Source organism: Mercenaria mercenaria, chromosome 1 (genome assembly GCF_021730395.1).
Source record: "Mercenaria mercenaria strain notata chromosome 1, MADL_Memer_1, whole genome shotgun sequence".
Lineage (NCBI taxonomy): Eukaryota > Metazoa > Mollusca > Bivalvia > Venerida > Veneridae > Mercenaria > Mercenaria mercenaria.
The window spans coordinates 17,552,357-17,569,566 of record NC_069361.1 but is presented as its reverse complement, the minus strand read 5'-3'; the positions used below and the strand labels follow the sequence as shown (position 1 = coordinate 17,569,566).

Below are 17,210 nucleotides of genomic sequence, written 5' to 3'. Positions count from 1 at the left end.
TTTTTTTGTGGACTTGGAAAATAAAAGAATTACAATAATTTCTAAAAAAAAACATTGTAAACAACTAGAAAATTATAATTCCATTTGCAAATACAGGTGCTAGTGTAAAGCAATTTGCTGTGACGGGCGTATATTGTGACATTCTGGCACTCGTGTTTATATATGGTATGAATGTTAACCTCAGTGAGACGGTCATGCGCAAGCCCCAGGTTCCTATCTCAAAGGTCAAGATCACACTTACAGGTCAAAGGTCAAATTCAAAAATGACTTTGTCCGGAGCATTTCTTCATGCATGGAGGGATTTTGATGTAACTTGGCACAATTGTTCACCATCATGAGATGGAGTGTCATGCGCAAGAACCAGGTCCCTAGGTCTAAGGTCAAGGTCACAGTTAGAGGTCAAAGGATACAAGAATGACAACTTTGTCTGGAGCATTTCTTCTTCATGCATGGAGGGACTTTGATGTAACTTAGTACAACATGCATGTTACATCCAATTTTCAGGTGTTTTGACCTATCTCTGCTGGTGCGGATTTTTGTGTGGACTTAGAATTTTTTTAATATTTTTTTTTTATTTTTATTTTTTTTTAATTTTACGTTCCTTTGTTGTTACTGTAAATAAGTTATATTCTAACTTTTTGCAGTCTATTTTATTTGGCATAAATGTTTGCCTCAATGAGACAAGGAGTGTCATGCACAACTCCCAGTCCTTTTGACAGCTGGTGGGCTTGACATATTGCCCGTGGGCATCTAGTTCTCATATTTTTCATGAGATTTTAAAGAGTATGTTCTGTTATACCCCCATGTAGTAAGCTTGTCTGTCTTTCAGTCAGTAGGTTTTCATGGCTTCCAGATGATTACTCATGAAAAGCTTGACCGATTTGAATATTTTTTGGTACATAGTTACAGGTCAAGTTCGACTTTGGGGTCAGTAGGTCAAAGGTCAAGATAACTTGCAAACGCTTGGCCTGGGATCATAGCTTTTGTAACACAGGTGTTAACATGATAAAATACAGGTTGTCTGAATTTGAGGTCAATAGATCAAAGGTCAAGGTCACAGTGACCTTGAACAGTTGAACCGTTTCGAATGATAACTTGAGACCTTGAGCCTAGGATGATAAAGTTTGGTACACAGGTATCACATCATGAAATACAGGTCAGGTTTTACTTTGAGGTCAGTAGGTCAAGGTCACAATAAGGCAAAACAGTGAAATGTTTTTTCAGATTATAACTTGAGAATGCTTGAGTCTAGGATCATGAAAATTGTTAGGGAGGTTGATTATGAACAGCAGGTGACCCCTAATGATGTTGAAGTCAGTAGGTCACAGGTCAAGGTCACACTGACCCGGTTCTTTAAAATGATGCACGGAGGGGCACCTGGGTCTTCCTCCACCATTAAAACTGGAAAGTCGCCATATGACCTATCCTGTGTCGGTGTGATGTTTAAGTTCAACAAATAAATAACGGTTCTTTAAAACGGTTTTTGGACAATAACTTCAGGATGCTTGGGATGAGAAACACAAAATTTAGTACAAGGTTGGTCTTGACCAGCAGATTACCTGTACATGTATTGATTTAGAGTTCCAAAGGTCAGAATGACCCGGAACATTTAAACCTTTCCATACAACAACTTGAGAACACTTGGGCGGAGGATCATGAAACTAGGGAGATTGAATTTGAGGTCATTAGGTCATAGCTCAAGAAAATGCTGCTTTGATATTGGCTTAGTTCTGTGATAAGGCCATACTGTAGGGTATAATTCGTCACTCCTGTGACAAACTCTAGTGTTTAGCTCACCTGAGCACAAAGTGCTCAAGGTGAGTTTTTGTGATCGCCCTGTGTCCGTCCGTCGTCAACAATTGACTGTTAACACTCTAGAGGTCACAATTTTGACCTAATCTTAATGAAACTTGGTCAGAATGTTACCCTCAATAAAATCTTGGACACATTTGATGTTGGGTTATCTTGGATCAAAAACTATGTCACCAAGTCAGATCAAAGGAAAAGCTTGTTAACACCGTAGAGGTCACATTTAAGACTATATCTTCATGAAACTTGGTCAGAATGTTAATCTTGATGATCTCAAGGTCCAGTCTGAATCTGGGTTATGTTGGGTCAAAAACTAGGTCACTAGGTCAAATCAAAGGAAAAGCTAGTTTACACTCTAGAAGCCAAATTTATGACCATAATCTTAATGAAACTGTCAAAATGTTAATCTTAATGATCCATAGATCAGATTCAAATCTGGGTCAAGTGGGGTCAAATCTAGGTCACCAGGTTAACTCAAGGGAAAAGCTTGTTAACACTCTAGAGGTCACAATTTTGGCCCAATCTTAATGAAAACTTAATCAAAATGTTACCTCAATAAAATATTGGACAAGTTTGATATTGGGTCGTCTAGGGTCAAAAACTAGGTCACCAGTCAAATCAAAGAAAAAGCTTGTTAACACTGTAGTGGCCACATTTATGACCATATCTTAATGAAACTTTGTCAGAATTTTAATCTTGATGATCTATAGGCCAAGTTAAATCTAGTTCAAGTGGGATTAAAAATTAGGTCACTAGGTCAAATCAAATGAACAGCTTGTTAACACTCAGGGGCCACATTTATGACTGCATCTTCATGAAACTTAATCAGAATGTTAATCTTGATGATCTTTCAGTCAAGTTTGAATCTGGGTCATGTGGGGTCAAAAACTAGGTCACCAAGTCAAATCAAAGGAAAAGCTAGTTAACTCTTTAGAGGCTACATTTATGATCATATCTTAATGTAACTTGGTCAGAATGTTGATCTTGATGATCTTTATTGTCAGTATGTCAGGTGAGCGATACAGGGCCATCATGGCCCCTCTTGTTTATTTGTTCTTGTTGTAAGAGAAATTGTACATTTTAGAATACAGATTACAGCAAGTCACATTTTCTTTATTTTGACAATACTTATTTCAAAGCCTGACAAAAGCATCCAGTACTGTTATTAAAAGTTATTCACAGTTCAGCTATATTTCATGTATGGATAAAACAAGTTATGTGATCTGTGATCATTATAAATGTGTATACAGATAAAACTTACACATGTGAACGGTTTATTCAATAAATAAAGTGTAATGCAAGTCTTTGTGATGTGTATATAAAAACAAAATTAGGATTTGTTTTACGAGTAATTTCAGAATTACAATTAACACAGATAGAAAAAACCAAGCCTGCACAAGAAGGCTAATATGTCTCCCTAGACTGAGCTCTTAACCTGCCGTGGTGCACATAGATTGTTAATGTGTGTCTGTCTGTTAAGTCTTGTTAACAGTGAGTTGCAATCTAGTAACTTTTCAGTTTGTATGATTTTTAGCTCACCTGAGCACAGTGTGAGCTGTTGTGATCACCTCAAGTCTGTCATTGTGCTTCTCAACAATTTGCCTGTTATTAAACACCCTAGTAGACAGTTTTTTTAAATGTTAAAGGGATGAGTTGAAGTCTGATCGATTCCCGATTGAGGCAGTGCCTTATTTCATATTACTAGTACTAGAACATTTTTACAGGGTTATGTTTTACAGGGTCATAACCCTGTAGTTCCTGAATCACAATTTCAATCATTATCTGAATTTCATTTTCAAGTTCATGAATTTCTTAAATTATTCAATGGATTTTCTGAAATGTGAATGAACTACATTTAGTTCATGAAATGAAAGTAATATTCTTGAACTTGAGACTTCATGAATTTAAGTTAGTGAACTTTTCCTTGTAGTTCATGAACTTTTTTGATAATTCATGAACTAATTCATGAATATTTAAAAATTCATAATTTTCATGAACCTTTTTCACAGGGGAAGCCATTGTTTGTCGTTCAGATGCGTATTATTATATCTTTCGGGCTCCGCCCTCGTGATATAATTCCTTCGCATCTGAACTCCAAACAATGATTTATTCAGCAACAAATCACTAAATGAGATATATTATTTCTTAATTAGATAAAAGTAGTACAAGCTGTATACATGTATAGCTGAACACAGTATAAATGTGTACTACATTTCGTTGTACCACTAAAAAGTAAAAACTGGAAGTTTTTTAAAAAATAGAGTGTTAGTGCATGACACTGTATTATGAATGTAGTGCTACATACACAATTAATTTACACATTTAGTAAAGAAATATACTCAAGATGAGCATTTTCTACATCTGAAGTAATTATCTAAAGATAAAATGAGCCGTGCCATGACTAAACCAACATAGTGGCTTTGCAACCCTATAGAAAATTTTCTCTGGATTTCCAGTGGAATGCCACTGGTCTTTCAGCTGAATTCCACTGGAATCCAGCAGTAAAATTGTCCAGTATTTCAATGGAATCCAGTGAAAAACCAGTGGTTTTCCACCGGTTTTACCATTGGTATCCAGTGGAAAAGCCACTGGATTCCAGTGGAATACCACTGGAATCCAGTGGTAAAATTGTCCGGTATTTCATTGGAAACCAGTGGAAAGCCACTGGTTTTACCACTGGTATACAGTGGAAATGCCACTGGATTCCAGTGGAATACCACTGGAATCCAGCGGTAAAATTGTCCGGTATTTCACTGGAAACCATTGGAAAGCCACTGGTTTTACCACTGGTATCGAGTGGAAAAGCCACTGGTTTCCAGTAAAATACCATTGAAATCCAGCGGTGAAATTGTCTTGTGTAGTTTGTAGAACATCACATTGTTTCTACCAATAAGTGCCCATACTCAGAGGGGCAACTGGGTTCTTCAGGTAATTATAATTAAACAGTCTAGGAAATAAGATCAGAAAATTTCTGAAGTTTTTTTCCTATAAAACTAATAGAAGAAATGACCCCCAGGCTGGGGCCTCTTTTTATCCCAGGTGCATAATTTGACCAATCTTGTAAGAGAATCACTAGGCAATGCTAAATACCAAGTATCAAAGGCCAAGGCCTTGAACTTTCAGACATGAAGATTTTTAAAAAAAAAAATCCTATATAAGTCTGCGTAAAACTTGGGACCCCCGTGGTGGGGCCTCTTTCCCTCCCACCTGGGTAATAATTTGAACAATCTTGGTAGAGGACCATAAGGCAATATTGCCTACCAAATATCAAAGATCTAAGTCTTGTGGTTTCAGGCAAGAAGATTTTTAAAGTCTTTTTTCCTTTACAAGTCTATGCAAAACTTGGGACCCTGGGGTTGGGCCTCTTTTCACCCCAGGGACATAATTTGAACAATCTTGGTAGATGACCACCAGGCAATGCTACATACCAAATATCAAAGGCTTGAGACAAGAAGTTTTTTGCCTATATAAATCTATAATGTAAAACTAATGGAACCCCCAGGGTGGATCCTCTTTTCACTCCAGGGGCATAATTTGAACAATCTTGGTAAAGAACCACTAGATAGTGTTGCATACCAGACATGAATGCCCTAGGCCCTGTGGTTTTTGACAAGAAGATCTTAAAAATTTTCACTATATACAAAAGTCTGCATAATCCATGTGACTCCTAGGGCGGGTCATGTTTGACCCTCAGGGAATAATTTGAATAATCTTGGTAGTGGTCCACTAGATGATGCTACATAATAAATATCAAAGTCTTCCTTCTATTGGGTTTCACCACCTTTAATAGCACCTTATCTCACATTTGTCTTCTTTTTTACTTCTACATTTCCCCACCCGCTTGTTTACATTCATGTTTTCTAAATTTTCAGCATGTTTGAAATGCTTTAAACACTTATTTACTGTGCAACTATCTATTTTAAATCATTCTGCAATTTTTCTTCGACTACAAACATGTTCGTGAAATGATAATATGGTATTTTTCACAAATCTTCTACTCATGTCACTTCTGCAGACGAAATATGTAAACACCAGTTATTTCCCTTTTAAGATCTTCAGTGCTACTATAAATTGTTACCCTGAAAAATGATCCTACCCTTAATTGGATTTTAATTGGAAGAAATTTGCAGTCCCCTATAAATTGATAACTTGGTGGTCTTTTTGAGGACATTAATTTGGCATACGAGTGTACATAGGAAGGCTTTAGTTCTAAATAATGATGTTTATATTATAACATTTATTGTATCAGATGATTCAATAAATATAATCTCGCGACAGGCTATATATCTGAGATTTTACTAACCCAGAGATAAAAATAGGTATAATGTGAACAAGTTTCAAGATAACATTTGAAAAAATAATCTAAGTATTATTATTTTACATTACAGAGAAATTTCATAGGAATGCCACTGGTCAGTTGAAATCCAGTGGTACTGGTTCCAGTGAAGCTCAATGCCAGTGGACTCCACTGGAATTCCAGTGGACTCCGCTAGAACTCCACTGTCAGTGGAATGCCAGTGATGATACCACTGGAATTCCAGTGGAATAACTATAAACTCATGCTTCCAGTGGAATTCCACTGGAAACCACCGGAAACCACTGGTATTCCACTGACTTTTTTCTATAGGGTACCAGCATGGATCCAGACCAGCCTGCGCATCCGCGCAGTCTGGTCAGAGGATCCATGCTGTTCGCTAACATTTTCTCTAATTGCAATAGACTTTGAAAGCGAACAGCATGGATCCTGACCAGACTGCGCGGATGCGCAGGCTGGTCTGGATCCATGCTGGTCGCAAAGCCACTATGTTGGTTTTCTCATGGCGCGGCTCAAATATTTCAGTGAAAGATGGGCACTGGATATCTTTAACAATGTACCTAAACTAACAGAGGAAACATACTAATAGCCTAATGTAAGCTAAAGGTAGTAATCAGATTTATTTGTTCAAAACTTTATCACCTGATCATTTACAGTACATTATTATTACGTTGTGTTCACTGAGGTCTTAATACATACAGTTGCATAACCAGGACAGTGTTACTTTAGTATAAGTATAAATTTAATAAACATACTTTGCCTCAAGAATGATATGAATATAAGGATGATTGCATTATATTTGTCAAAGAATTGCATTGCTCAGTAATGAATTAGAAATGCATGTTGGTAAAATTATTATTACCTCCCTTTGCCTCTCTTGTTTGTGCAACCAAGACAGATTGAAAACAGATGAATTACGAGGCTAAACATTATTCTAAAACTTGCCTTATGTTTCCAATAGTTGAAATATCCCTTTTTTCTATCAAATACAAATGTTAAAATAGAAACATCATATCAAAGGGAGGTAATTACAAAATTTCATGACAAATAAAACAAGCAGCTAACGCCGGACGGCGTTTTGGCCGGGTTTTCCAAATTAGGTGATAAAGAGATAAAGTGCTAATAAAGGTATACAATAAATAACCCCCAAATTAATAAGCACTACTGAAGGAAAAAGGGAAAAAAAGAAATGGACAGGTCAGGTAGAAAATGAAATTAAAGAAATAAATTGGTGTAAAAAAATAAAAGTAAGAAAAACACCATTTTCAATGTTTATATCCCTGTGACCTTGACCTTTGACCCCGAAATCAATAGGGGTCATGTACACATCAAGACCAACATATGTATGAAGTTTCAAGGTCCTAGGTGAAATACTTGTCCAGATATTGAGCAAAAATAATTTTCAATGTTCAGGTCCCTGTGACCTTGGCCTTTGACCCAGTGACCCGAAATCAGTAGGGGTCATGTACACATCAAGACCAACATACCTATGAAGTTTCAAGGTCCTAGGTGAAACACTTGTCCAAATATTGAGCGGAAACTATTTTCAATGTTCAGGTCCCTGTGACCTAGACCTTTGACCCAGTGACCCCAAAATCAGTAGGGTTCATGTACACATCAAGACCAACATACCTATGAAGTTTCAAGGTCCTAGGTGAAATACTTGTCCAGATATTGAGTGAACAAAAAGGTTCACATGAGACTCATTATTTCCATCCATCCGCCCGCCCATCTGCCGGGACGGACCTAATCTATAAGCCGGATTTTTCTTCGAAAACCCAGCCAAAAAGTAAACATTTCTTAACGGGGATCTAACTCTCTATAATGGGTCTTTTTGTTCTTTATATAAATCTCTAACAGAACAGTATGAAAATTGAAACATGTTATAAAATGTTGCTCAAATGTCACTGACAAATGTCATTTTACATTTGGGAACACTATATTATATTTAACATTCAAAATTTACTGCTTTCTTTAGGCCAGAGTTTTTTAATTTTTTGTTACTCGGATTTTGGGCAGAAAAATGTTGACAGGAGGAGGGAAAAAAATAAAAATAAAAAGGCAGTAAAATCACTAAAACAAAAGACGATAAGTGATCACTTAAAATGTGTTGCCTGAAAGGATTTTAATACTACTTTAATACGCATTTAACATGTAATACAAAGAAAATTACCTTTCTGTGTTTAAACTTTATATCAAACATAAAATTGATGAATTCAAGAACTTTAACAAAATCACTTTTTGTGTATGGGTACTATTTGCCCTTGGTCATAACTCTCCGGCGAGTATTAAATTGATGACTAAAATAGCAATTTCAATGGTCTATCGGCGGGTTTCATTTTAGCATGTGCATACTTTTTTTTTTAATTCATAACTTTTCTGCCCAAGACCCTTTATTTAATACATTTTAATATTTATTTGTTGTATTATAGGTCCCCACTGACAAAATTTTTATAGGTCATATGGTGACTTTCCAGACTTAAATGGTGCTGGAAGACCCAAGGTACTCCCTCGGGGCATCATCTTAGGCAAGAACTGGCATCTGGGTAGAATGCCTACCTTCGTCAGCCAGCTGGATATCTTTTTCACATGATAAACCCGAGGGGGGCCGATCCCACAGTGGTCAGGGAAAGTGATTCAAAGTCGGGCCACTCTTTATTTTATATTCGATGGCCAGAAAATGACTGAAAGCATAAGTAGCTAGATAGGTCCCTGAAAAGGATTTGTATGCAATGGAATAATAATAAATACCTCCAATCAGCAACTTGTAATATTAATGTCTTCATAAGCATATCACGGGTTTTATCCCCTTCATAATAGGTCCTTCCCTCAGAAAATATCTTTTAAATTATGCAGTTTCCCCAAAAACGACTTTACATAAGTTTTTTATCCCCTTTGCCAAACACCGAGCTGTTTTTGCTCCAAATCACGGGCATGGCCCCTTTCCCTCCGGGTTAAAAAAACCCCCAAAATCTGAAAGGGATGACTCCTTTGGCAGCACTTGTTGCTCCTATACGTCATCCTCATGTAAATATATAACTGCCAAACACATGTCAAATTCACATTCATGTTGCCGTTTTTTATTTACGGCGTGAAAATCTATGTTTTTCTAACATTTTGAGACACCGTTACTGACCGTAACCTTTACAGAACTTGTTTTTCCGTTTTTAAAAATTGTCTATATACTAGATCACAAACCAAAAAATTCCCGCTTTCCATTGCGCATAAATCGTTCAAAGACAATCTTAAATTTCACTCAAGTTTTTGTTTACGTACGGGAACGTTTCCCATTTGAGCCGATATTGCCCTATATGACACTGACGGATAAGGGCGCTGACGAATATCGATGTTGCCGCGTCGTCAGAATGCAGCAAAACACGATCGTCGCCCGAAAATAATTTGAATTTTTTGAAATTTCAATTTTTATTTTTTCGAAATGACGGAAAATAGGGTCGGCAGGTCTGAGTAATGAAAAATCAAAGAACTCTGGCCTTATACTTGGGACAAATGAATAAACAAGACTACTGGTTTTTGCTAAATAATCAAAAATGGGTAATGAAAGAAAAGGTTGAAATATAATATATTACTTCTTTTGTTGCATCAGATACAAATCCTCGAACTTGATCAAGTTCTGATGGAACTGTTCCGTTTGTCATTTTTTCTTTACTGTTTAATCCAAACACTCAGGAAAAATAAAGTCCACTGTTATAAGGTTTTGCAGACTTTAAATCACAATTTCTTTAAGGCACTATACAACCTTTCATCATGTATCTGCCTTTATATATGTTAAATGTCAAAACTTGTAAAAAAGTATAATTTCTTTTATCCCACATTTCAGAACACATCTTTTTACTTCAGCTGATGTAGGCATTTGTATTATTTTCGTCTGAAATCTGATATTTCTTAAAAGGCAAGGAAATTAACTATTTAAAATCAAAAGAAAATAAGTCAGCTTTCTCCAAGTCTTAGATAATTCACCTATCAAAATAAAAATAGTTATATCTGAAAAACATTTTCATTATAAAAGAACTAATTTAAAAATAATATTTTCATTATTTCAGAGATATATTCCTGCATGATTTAATTCCTGAATTTTCAGTCATTTAATTTTCCATTCACAATTCCATAAAAGGAATCAATCCTTGATAGCATTCCTCTATATTCCATCTACAATCCCTTCACTACTTATTTCAGACTTTCACTATTTCTGTCTAAGAGTAGAGATTGCGAATCAAATATTTCCGCAACATAGATTCCACACGTATATTTTTTTGTTTTAACACGAGGATCAATATTCCATTTTCATAAATGAAGCTTATCATCTTACGTGAAATAACTAATACAGTGATTTGTCAAGCCGAAAGAGCTTGCAAGTGAAATATGGAAATCTCAACTGATGCCTGTATAATCACTACACTTCATTTCCATGCATATATGACAAGCTGACAAACAAATTTCTTATTCATTTGTGTGTATCTAAATATCAAAAGTGCCTAAGTACAGTTACACGACTTTGACATCCTAGTCTCGGGGAAACATCCAAGAAACATTACAGTCTCAATTTCCAATATAAAGTACACTTCAATAATTTTATATCTGATTCATTAAAAGACATTCCTTGGTCATAACATGTTCAGAAACCTCCATTTCTCTGCACTGTGACACCGTAATGCTATCTTACCATGCAATTCTAACAGGCGACTTTCAGCGAATTTATTTTAAGAAAATAATGACATTTAGCAGATGACAAAAGCAAGTAATAACATCTTTTAAAATGGAAATGTACTTTTACTGATAAATAAATCTCTGAAAATAGATCTGAAACATGTTTGTTTCATAAAGATTATTTCCTGCACTTTACATTTTCTTATTATTATTTTCTTTATCAGTATAAAAAAAATTCTCTGTACATTTTTATACAAAATATTATCAAAGTAAAGCTAGAACAAACAATACAACATCAAAGTTACATTTATCAGTGAAGGAAATATCTCTATGGAAAACATTTTAATCTCAATTCTTATAATAACCGCAGCTACACCCATCAACAAGTAGGGATATTGAAATTTTAATTATTCTCAAATTGGTTACTATCAACAACACTTATCTGTTTACTGGATACCATTTTGGATACTATTTTATATTAAACGTATTTTGTCAACATTTTTTATATCATACCTTAAGAAGCACAATGTTTAAACAATACAGCACAGAGCTCTACTGTGATTTTTTTATATAGAGAAACCACTCTTCACTGCAGATTCGTGAAAAATAAGTCCTGTAACTAAGGCTTCCTCCAAAACAAACGCCTCTAATAGGTCTAAGTTGCACACTTGAAGAGAACCTTGAAAATGTGTTTCAAGTTTTAAACCTTTATTTCATAGAGACAAACATTCTGACAAAGTTTTATGAAGATCAAGACGAAAATGTGAATACAAATAAATTCTTAAATCAAATGCCCCCGAAGCATGCCCAAGAATGCTACAGTTAAATTTTACTGCGCAAAATATGCCAGAATAGTTTAGGTATGAATCATTTTATGACCTTGACCTTAGAGACCCGGGTCATAGTGTGACACATCTCAATATGGTTAACATTTGTGTCAAATTATTTTCAAATCCCTTGATAAATAGCAGTTATGGACCAGATAAGAAACAAACCATGTTAACCTTTGACTTCTAAGTGTGACCTTGACCTTGACCTTGGAGTTAGTCTGGGTCTTGGGCATGATATGTCATCTCATTATAGAGAATATTTATGTCAAGTAATTTCAAAATCCCTTCATCGATGGCAGATTTATGGACCAGACAAGAAACAGACCATGTTAACCTTTGACTTCTAAGTGTGACCTTGACCTTAGAGCTAGGGGTCTGGGTCTTAGGCATGATATGTCGTCTCTTATTGGGAACATTTATGCCATGTTATTTAAAAATCCCTTCATGGATGGCAGAGTTATGGACCGGACACGTAACAGACCCTGAAAACTTTTGACCTCTAAGTATGACCTTGACCTTGGAGCTAGGGGTCTGGGTCTTACGCATGGCACGTCATCTCATGGTGAACATTTATGCCATATATCCCTTAATGGATGGCAGAGTTACAGCCGGGAAGAAAATTTATACAGATGCACAGACAAACGGACCGTGCTATTTTAATATGCCCACCTTCTGGGGCATAATAAAAATGAATATGTCATAAAAAGTCAAATATTTGGTGGATGTTGCAAAGGATGTAGACAATAGTCCTTGAGATAGTGTTATAATCTTTAATATTACATCTAAAACAGTGACTGTCTTCTGAATCATGTTCAAATGTGTATTAGTACATCATGAGGGCCGCTCCCTTGTGATATAATTCTTTTGCATCTTAACTCCAAACAATGACATTGGGGTCTCCGTGGCTGCTGACTTCGTATTACATGCTCCTCACCAACAAGGGTTCAAAACTTCACAAATGTAGAATTTTTTATTTGAGGATGCAATCCAAGTGACATCCAAAGGTTGGTGTTTCTACCCAGGAGCCTGCTTATACCTGAAACAATGCCTGGAAAAGCACATTGGTCTGTATGACCAACATTGTGTCAGTTTCACTAACAAAACAAAATCGCAAATGTATAATTATGTGCAACATGGGACAGGGGAAATAAAAATGGTAAAAGTAAAGTTTGGAGTTCAGGAGTTTCTTCCCCTCAGTGGATATGAACACAAACTTGTTCACAACTTGCCTTAACGAAACAAAGGGTTGAAGACATGCCATCTCCTGTCAAACTGTCACTAAGACAGCCAAGAGAACATCCAATCTACTTATGCTCTCCACACATAAAACTGGACATGCCTTTTGAAACAGAAAATAACATGGATCATAAAATAACATATTGAACAGTCACGTTTTTTAAAGATTATATCCACATTCATTTAGATGCCAAAATCAAGACACTCAGTTTTTGCTTGCAATTTATTCCATTTATAAAATGGAAAATATGAGTTGCAGCCAAGCTATTCACATTATTGTTATTTCTCTCTAGAAATGACAATTTAATTTCCATATTTCAATATAAAATTGCACCCCATTATGGTAATCATAATAACCTCATTTTGAGATGTCTTTGTTATGCCTTTGTTACGCAGCATGAGGAATTATTTTTCATCTTCAATTTCTTTTAATTTCATTTGAGAATCTCTTGAACTAAACCAGACAATTTTTATTTTGGCTTCCATTATCATTCTTCAACATTTTAACTTTAGTATGCAATTTTAAAAAATCTCAATGAAAAAGAATAATCAATTATGGCTTTACACTCTTAAAATGTCTGTCAAAATGTTCAATGACCTTTTTATTATGAATTCTGCATGTTGTTTAATTAGGTATTAGAATTTTTACAATTTTTTTCATTTTCTAAAAGACTAATAAAATAATAAACGTAACAGTTTTATTGAAAATGCATGTTACAATATTCAAAGGATGGTGGTGAAATCTATATTGTTATACCACAGTAATGTTATCACAGTATTTGGAGCGCCCACCCTGACTGGAAGTGGTTTTACTGAAACAAGAATTGAATTGGTTCTCTAATTTAATAAATACAGAGATAAAGCATGGTTAAAAATGCATCAGAGGAAGAGAGAATTTTTTTTTTTGGGGGGGGGGGGGGGGGGGGGGGGGGGGGGGGGGTTTGAGTGGGGATGGGGGTGTTATGTGGTTGTGACGATTGGGGATTTTTATGTGGCTGCAAGCACAGGATACTAAAGCAAAAGAAACAGAAAGTGATTTTTTTAAATAGGGGTGTCTTACTATGGGGGTGAGGGATGGGGGAGGTAATATTAGTTGTTGCATTCTGCATATCGTCTCTCATCTCCTATCTAAATTCCAAGTTTGAAGTCAATACCTTGAATTCAAAAAGGTTGTTCTCTCATATAATGAATAAATCCATTTACACAGAGCAAAATGCTTTTCCCTGCGGCTAGTAATGAAAAAGTTACAATATAAACTATTTATAGTAACAACAAACGGAAGTAATTCTAAAGAAGGGACCTGCGCATGACACTCCGTCTCATGATGGTGTACAATTGTGCCAAGATGCTCCGGACAAAGTCATTCTTGTATCTGACCTTTGGCCTCTAAGTGTGACCTTGACCTTAGACCTAGGGACCTGGTTCTTGCGCATGACGCTCAGTCTCGTTGTGGTGAACATTTGTGCCAAGTTATATCAAAATCCCTCCATGCATGAAGAAGAAATGCTCCGGACAAAGTTTTCATTCTTGTATCCTTTGACCTCTAAGTGTGACCTTGACCTTAGACCTAGGGACCTGGTTCTTGCACATGACACTCTGTCTTATGTGGTGAACAATTGTGCCAAGAAACATCAAAATCCCTTTATGCATGAAGAAGATATGCTCCGGACAAAGTCATTCTTGAATTTGACCTTTGACCGTGACCTTGACCTTAGACCTAGGGAATTAGTTTTTGTGCACGACACTCCGTCTCATGATGGTGAACAATTGTGCCAAGTTTCATCAAAATCCCTCCATGCATGAAGAAGATATGCTCCGGACAAAGTCTGTAAACGCCGCCTGCAAATCTCTACCCGCCCAACCGCCCACCAGGGGCGTTCCCATAATACGTCCGTTTTTCAAACGGACATATAAAAATAAGTTTCAAATCTATATACTTTTAAGTAATAGCTGTATGTACTTGCACGCAAAACTTTAACCAGGATTTTCTAAGTCCAAACGGGGGCATAATTTGCCCAAAATGAAGGTCAGAGTTACGGGACTTAATGCTATCAACTATTTTCATAACCCCGCAGACACATGTGAAGTTTCAATTCAATATCTGCATTAGTTTTGGAAATAGTAACTTGCATGTAAAACTTTAACCAGGATTTTCTAAGTTCAAAAGGAGGCATAATTTGCCCAAAATACATGTCAGAACTATGGGACTTAACCCAGTGAGGTTGGTAATTGATCTAGAAAAAGAAAAAATAAGTTTCAAATCTATTTGCCTTTAAGAAACAGCTGTACTACTTGCATGCAAAACTTTAACCAGGATTTTCTAAGTCCAAAAGGGAGCATAATTTGGCCAAAATGTAGGTCAGAGTTATGGGACTTGATGCAATCAATTAGTTTTTTTAACCCCCAAAAACACATGTGAAGTTTCAATTCATATCTGCATTAATTTTGGAGGTAGTATCTTGCATGTAAAACTAATTAACCAGGGTTTTCCAAGTCCAAAAGGGGACACAATTTTCTCAAAATACATGTCAGAGTTATGGGACTTGATCCAGTGAGGTTGGTAATCAATCTAGAAAAAAAAAATTAAGTTTCAAATCTATATGCCTTTAAGTAATAGCTGTATGTACTTGCATGTAAAACTTTAACCAGGATTTCCTAAGTCCAAAGGTGGCATAATTTGGCCAAAATGCCAATCCAATATCTGCATTATTTTTGGAGATAGTAACTTGCACGTAAAACTTTAACCAGGATGTTCTAAGTCCAAAAGGGGGCATAATTTGCCCAAAATACATGTCAGAGTTATGGGACTTGACCAAGTGAGGTTGGTAATTGACCTAAACAAGGAGCTGTGTTCAATAAACGCTTGATGCCCCCGGTGGCATCCTTGTCGATACAAAGCAACCTAAGTCCAAAACGAGGTCAAGGTCAAACTGAGGTCAGGTGATGTTTGAAGATGAGGAATGGTCACAGGTTACATCTGTATTAGTATCAATTCATTCTTGTAAGCGGTACTGATGCTAGACGAAATGGTCCCATTTGGTTAACCAAGAGATGGCCCATATAAAGCAAACTAAGTCCAAAATGAGGTCAAGATCAAGGTCAAACTGAGGTCAGGTGATGTTTGAAGATGAGAAATGGTCACAGGTTACATCTGTATTAGTATCAATTCATTCTTGTAAGGAATATTGATGCTAGACAAAACGGTCCCATTTGGTTAACCAAGAGATGGCCCATATAAAGCAACCTAAGTCCAAAATGAGGTCACGGTCAAGGTCAAACTGAGCTCGGGTGATGTCTGAATTTCAGGAATGGTCACAGGTTACATCTGCATTAGTATCAAGTCATTCTAGTAAGGGGTATTGGTGCTAGACGAAACGGTCCCATTTGGTTAACCTCGTACGGACGGACAAACGAACAGATGGACTGACAGACGGACTGACGGACAGGACAATCACTATATGCCTCCTGCATCAGTAGATGCCAGGGGCATAAAAAAGAACAAGAGCTGTCGGAGGACAGCAACGCTCGACTATTCAACAGCCTTGTCAATTGAATGAATACAAAAGTTGAAAAAGGGGCATAATTTTGTAAAATGCAAAGTAGAGGTATTGAACCTCTGTACTGCATGTCATATCATGACAGTGAACAAGTGTGTGAAGTTTCAATCCTTTCCAATTTGTGGATACTGAGATACCAGCTTACATACAAAAACTTAACAAAAAAGTGCTAAGTCAAAGGGGCATAATTTTGTAAAAATGCCAAGTAGAGTTATGGGACCTTCACAGTGCATGTTAGATCATGACAGTGAACAAGTGTGTAAAGTTTCAATCTATTCCAATTAGTGGATACTGAGATATCAGATTACATACAAAAATTTAACCAAAAACTGCTAAGTCGAAAAAGGGGCATAATTTTGAAAAAAAAGAGAGTAGAGTTATGGGACTTGCTTAGTGCATGTCAGATCATGATAGTGAACAAGTATGTGAAGTTTCAATCCATTCCCATTAGTAAGTACTGAGATACCAGCTTACATACAAAACCTTCACCAAAAATTTCTAAGTCGAAAAAGGGGCATAATTTTGTAAAAAAGCAAAATAGAGTTATGGAACCTGTGCAATGTAGATCAGTTCATCACAGTGAATAAGTGTGTGAAGTTTCAATCCATTCCCACAAATGGTTACTGAGTTACCAGCTTACATACAAAACCTTAACCAAAAATTTCTAAGTCGAAAAAGGGGCATAATTTTGTAAAAAAGCAAAATAGAGTTATGGAACCTGTGCAATGTAAGTCAGTTTGTCACAGTGAATAAGTATGTGAAGTTTCAATCCATTCCCACAAGTGGTTACTGAGATAC

At 36.2% G+C, this 17,210-nt stretch overlaps 1 protein-coding gene across 9 annotated transcripts in view; it reads right to left on the bottom strand.

Moving 5' to 3' along the window:
• LOC123544878 (synaptosomal-associated protein 25-like) overlaps nt 1-17,210 on the bottom strand; it is a 102,758-nt gene that overhangs the window by 52,276 nt on the left and 33,272 nt on the right. The window contains exon 1 of one of the 9 annotated variants that reach the window (XM_045330971.2): nt 9,712-9,869. The exons of 7 other annotated variants lie outside the window; for them this stretch is intronic. In XM_045330971.2, coding sequence (XP_045186906.1) covers nt 9,712-9,780 — 69 coding nt within the window. In that variant the 5' untranslated portion in view covers nt 9,781-9,869. Of the gene's footprint in view, nt 1-9,711; nt 9,870-17,210 lie in introns of those variants that run through there. One more of the 9 variants, XM_045330970.2, reaches the window with a different exon arrangement.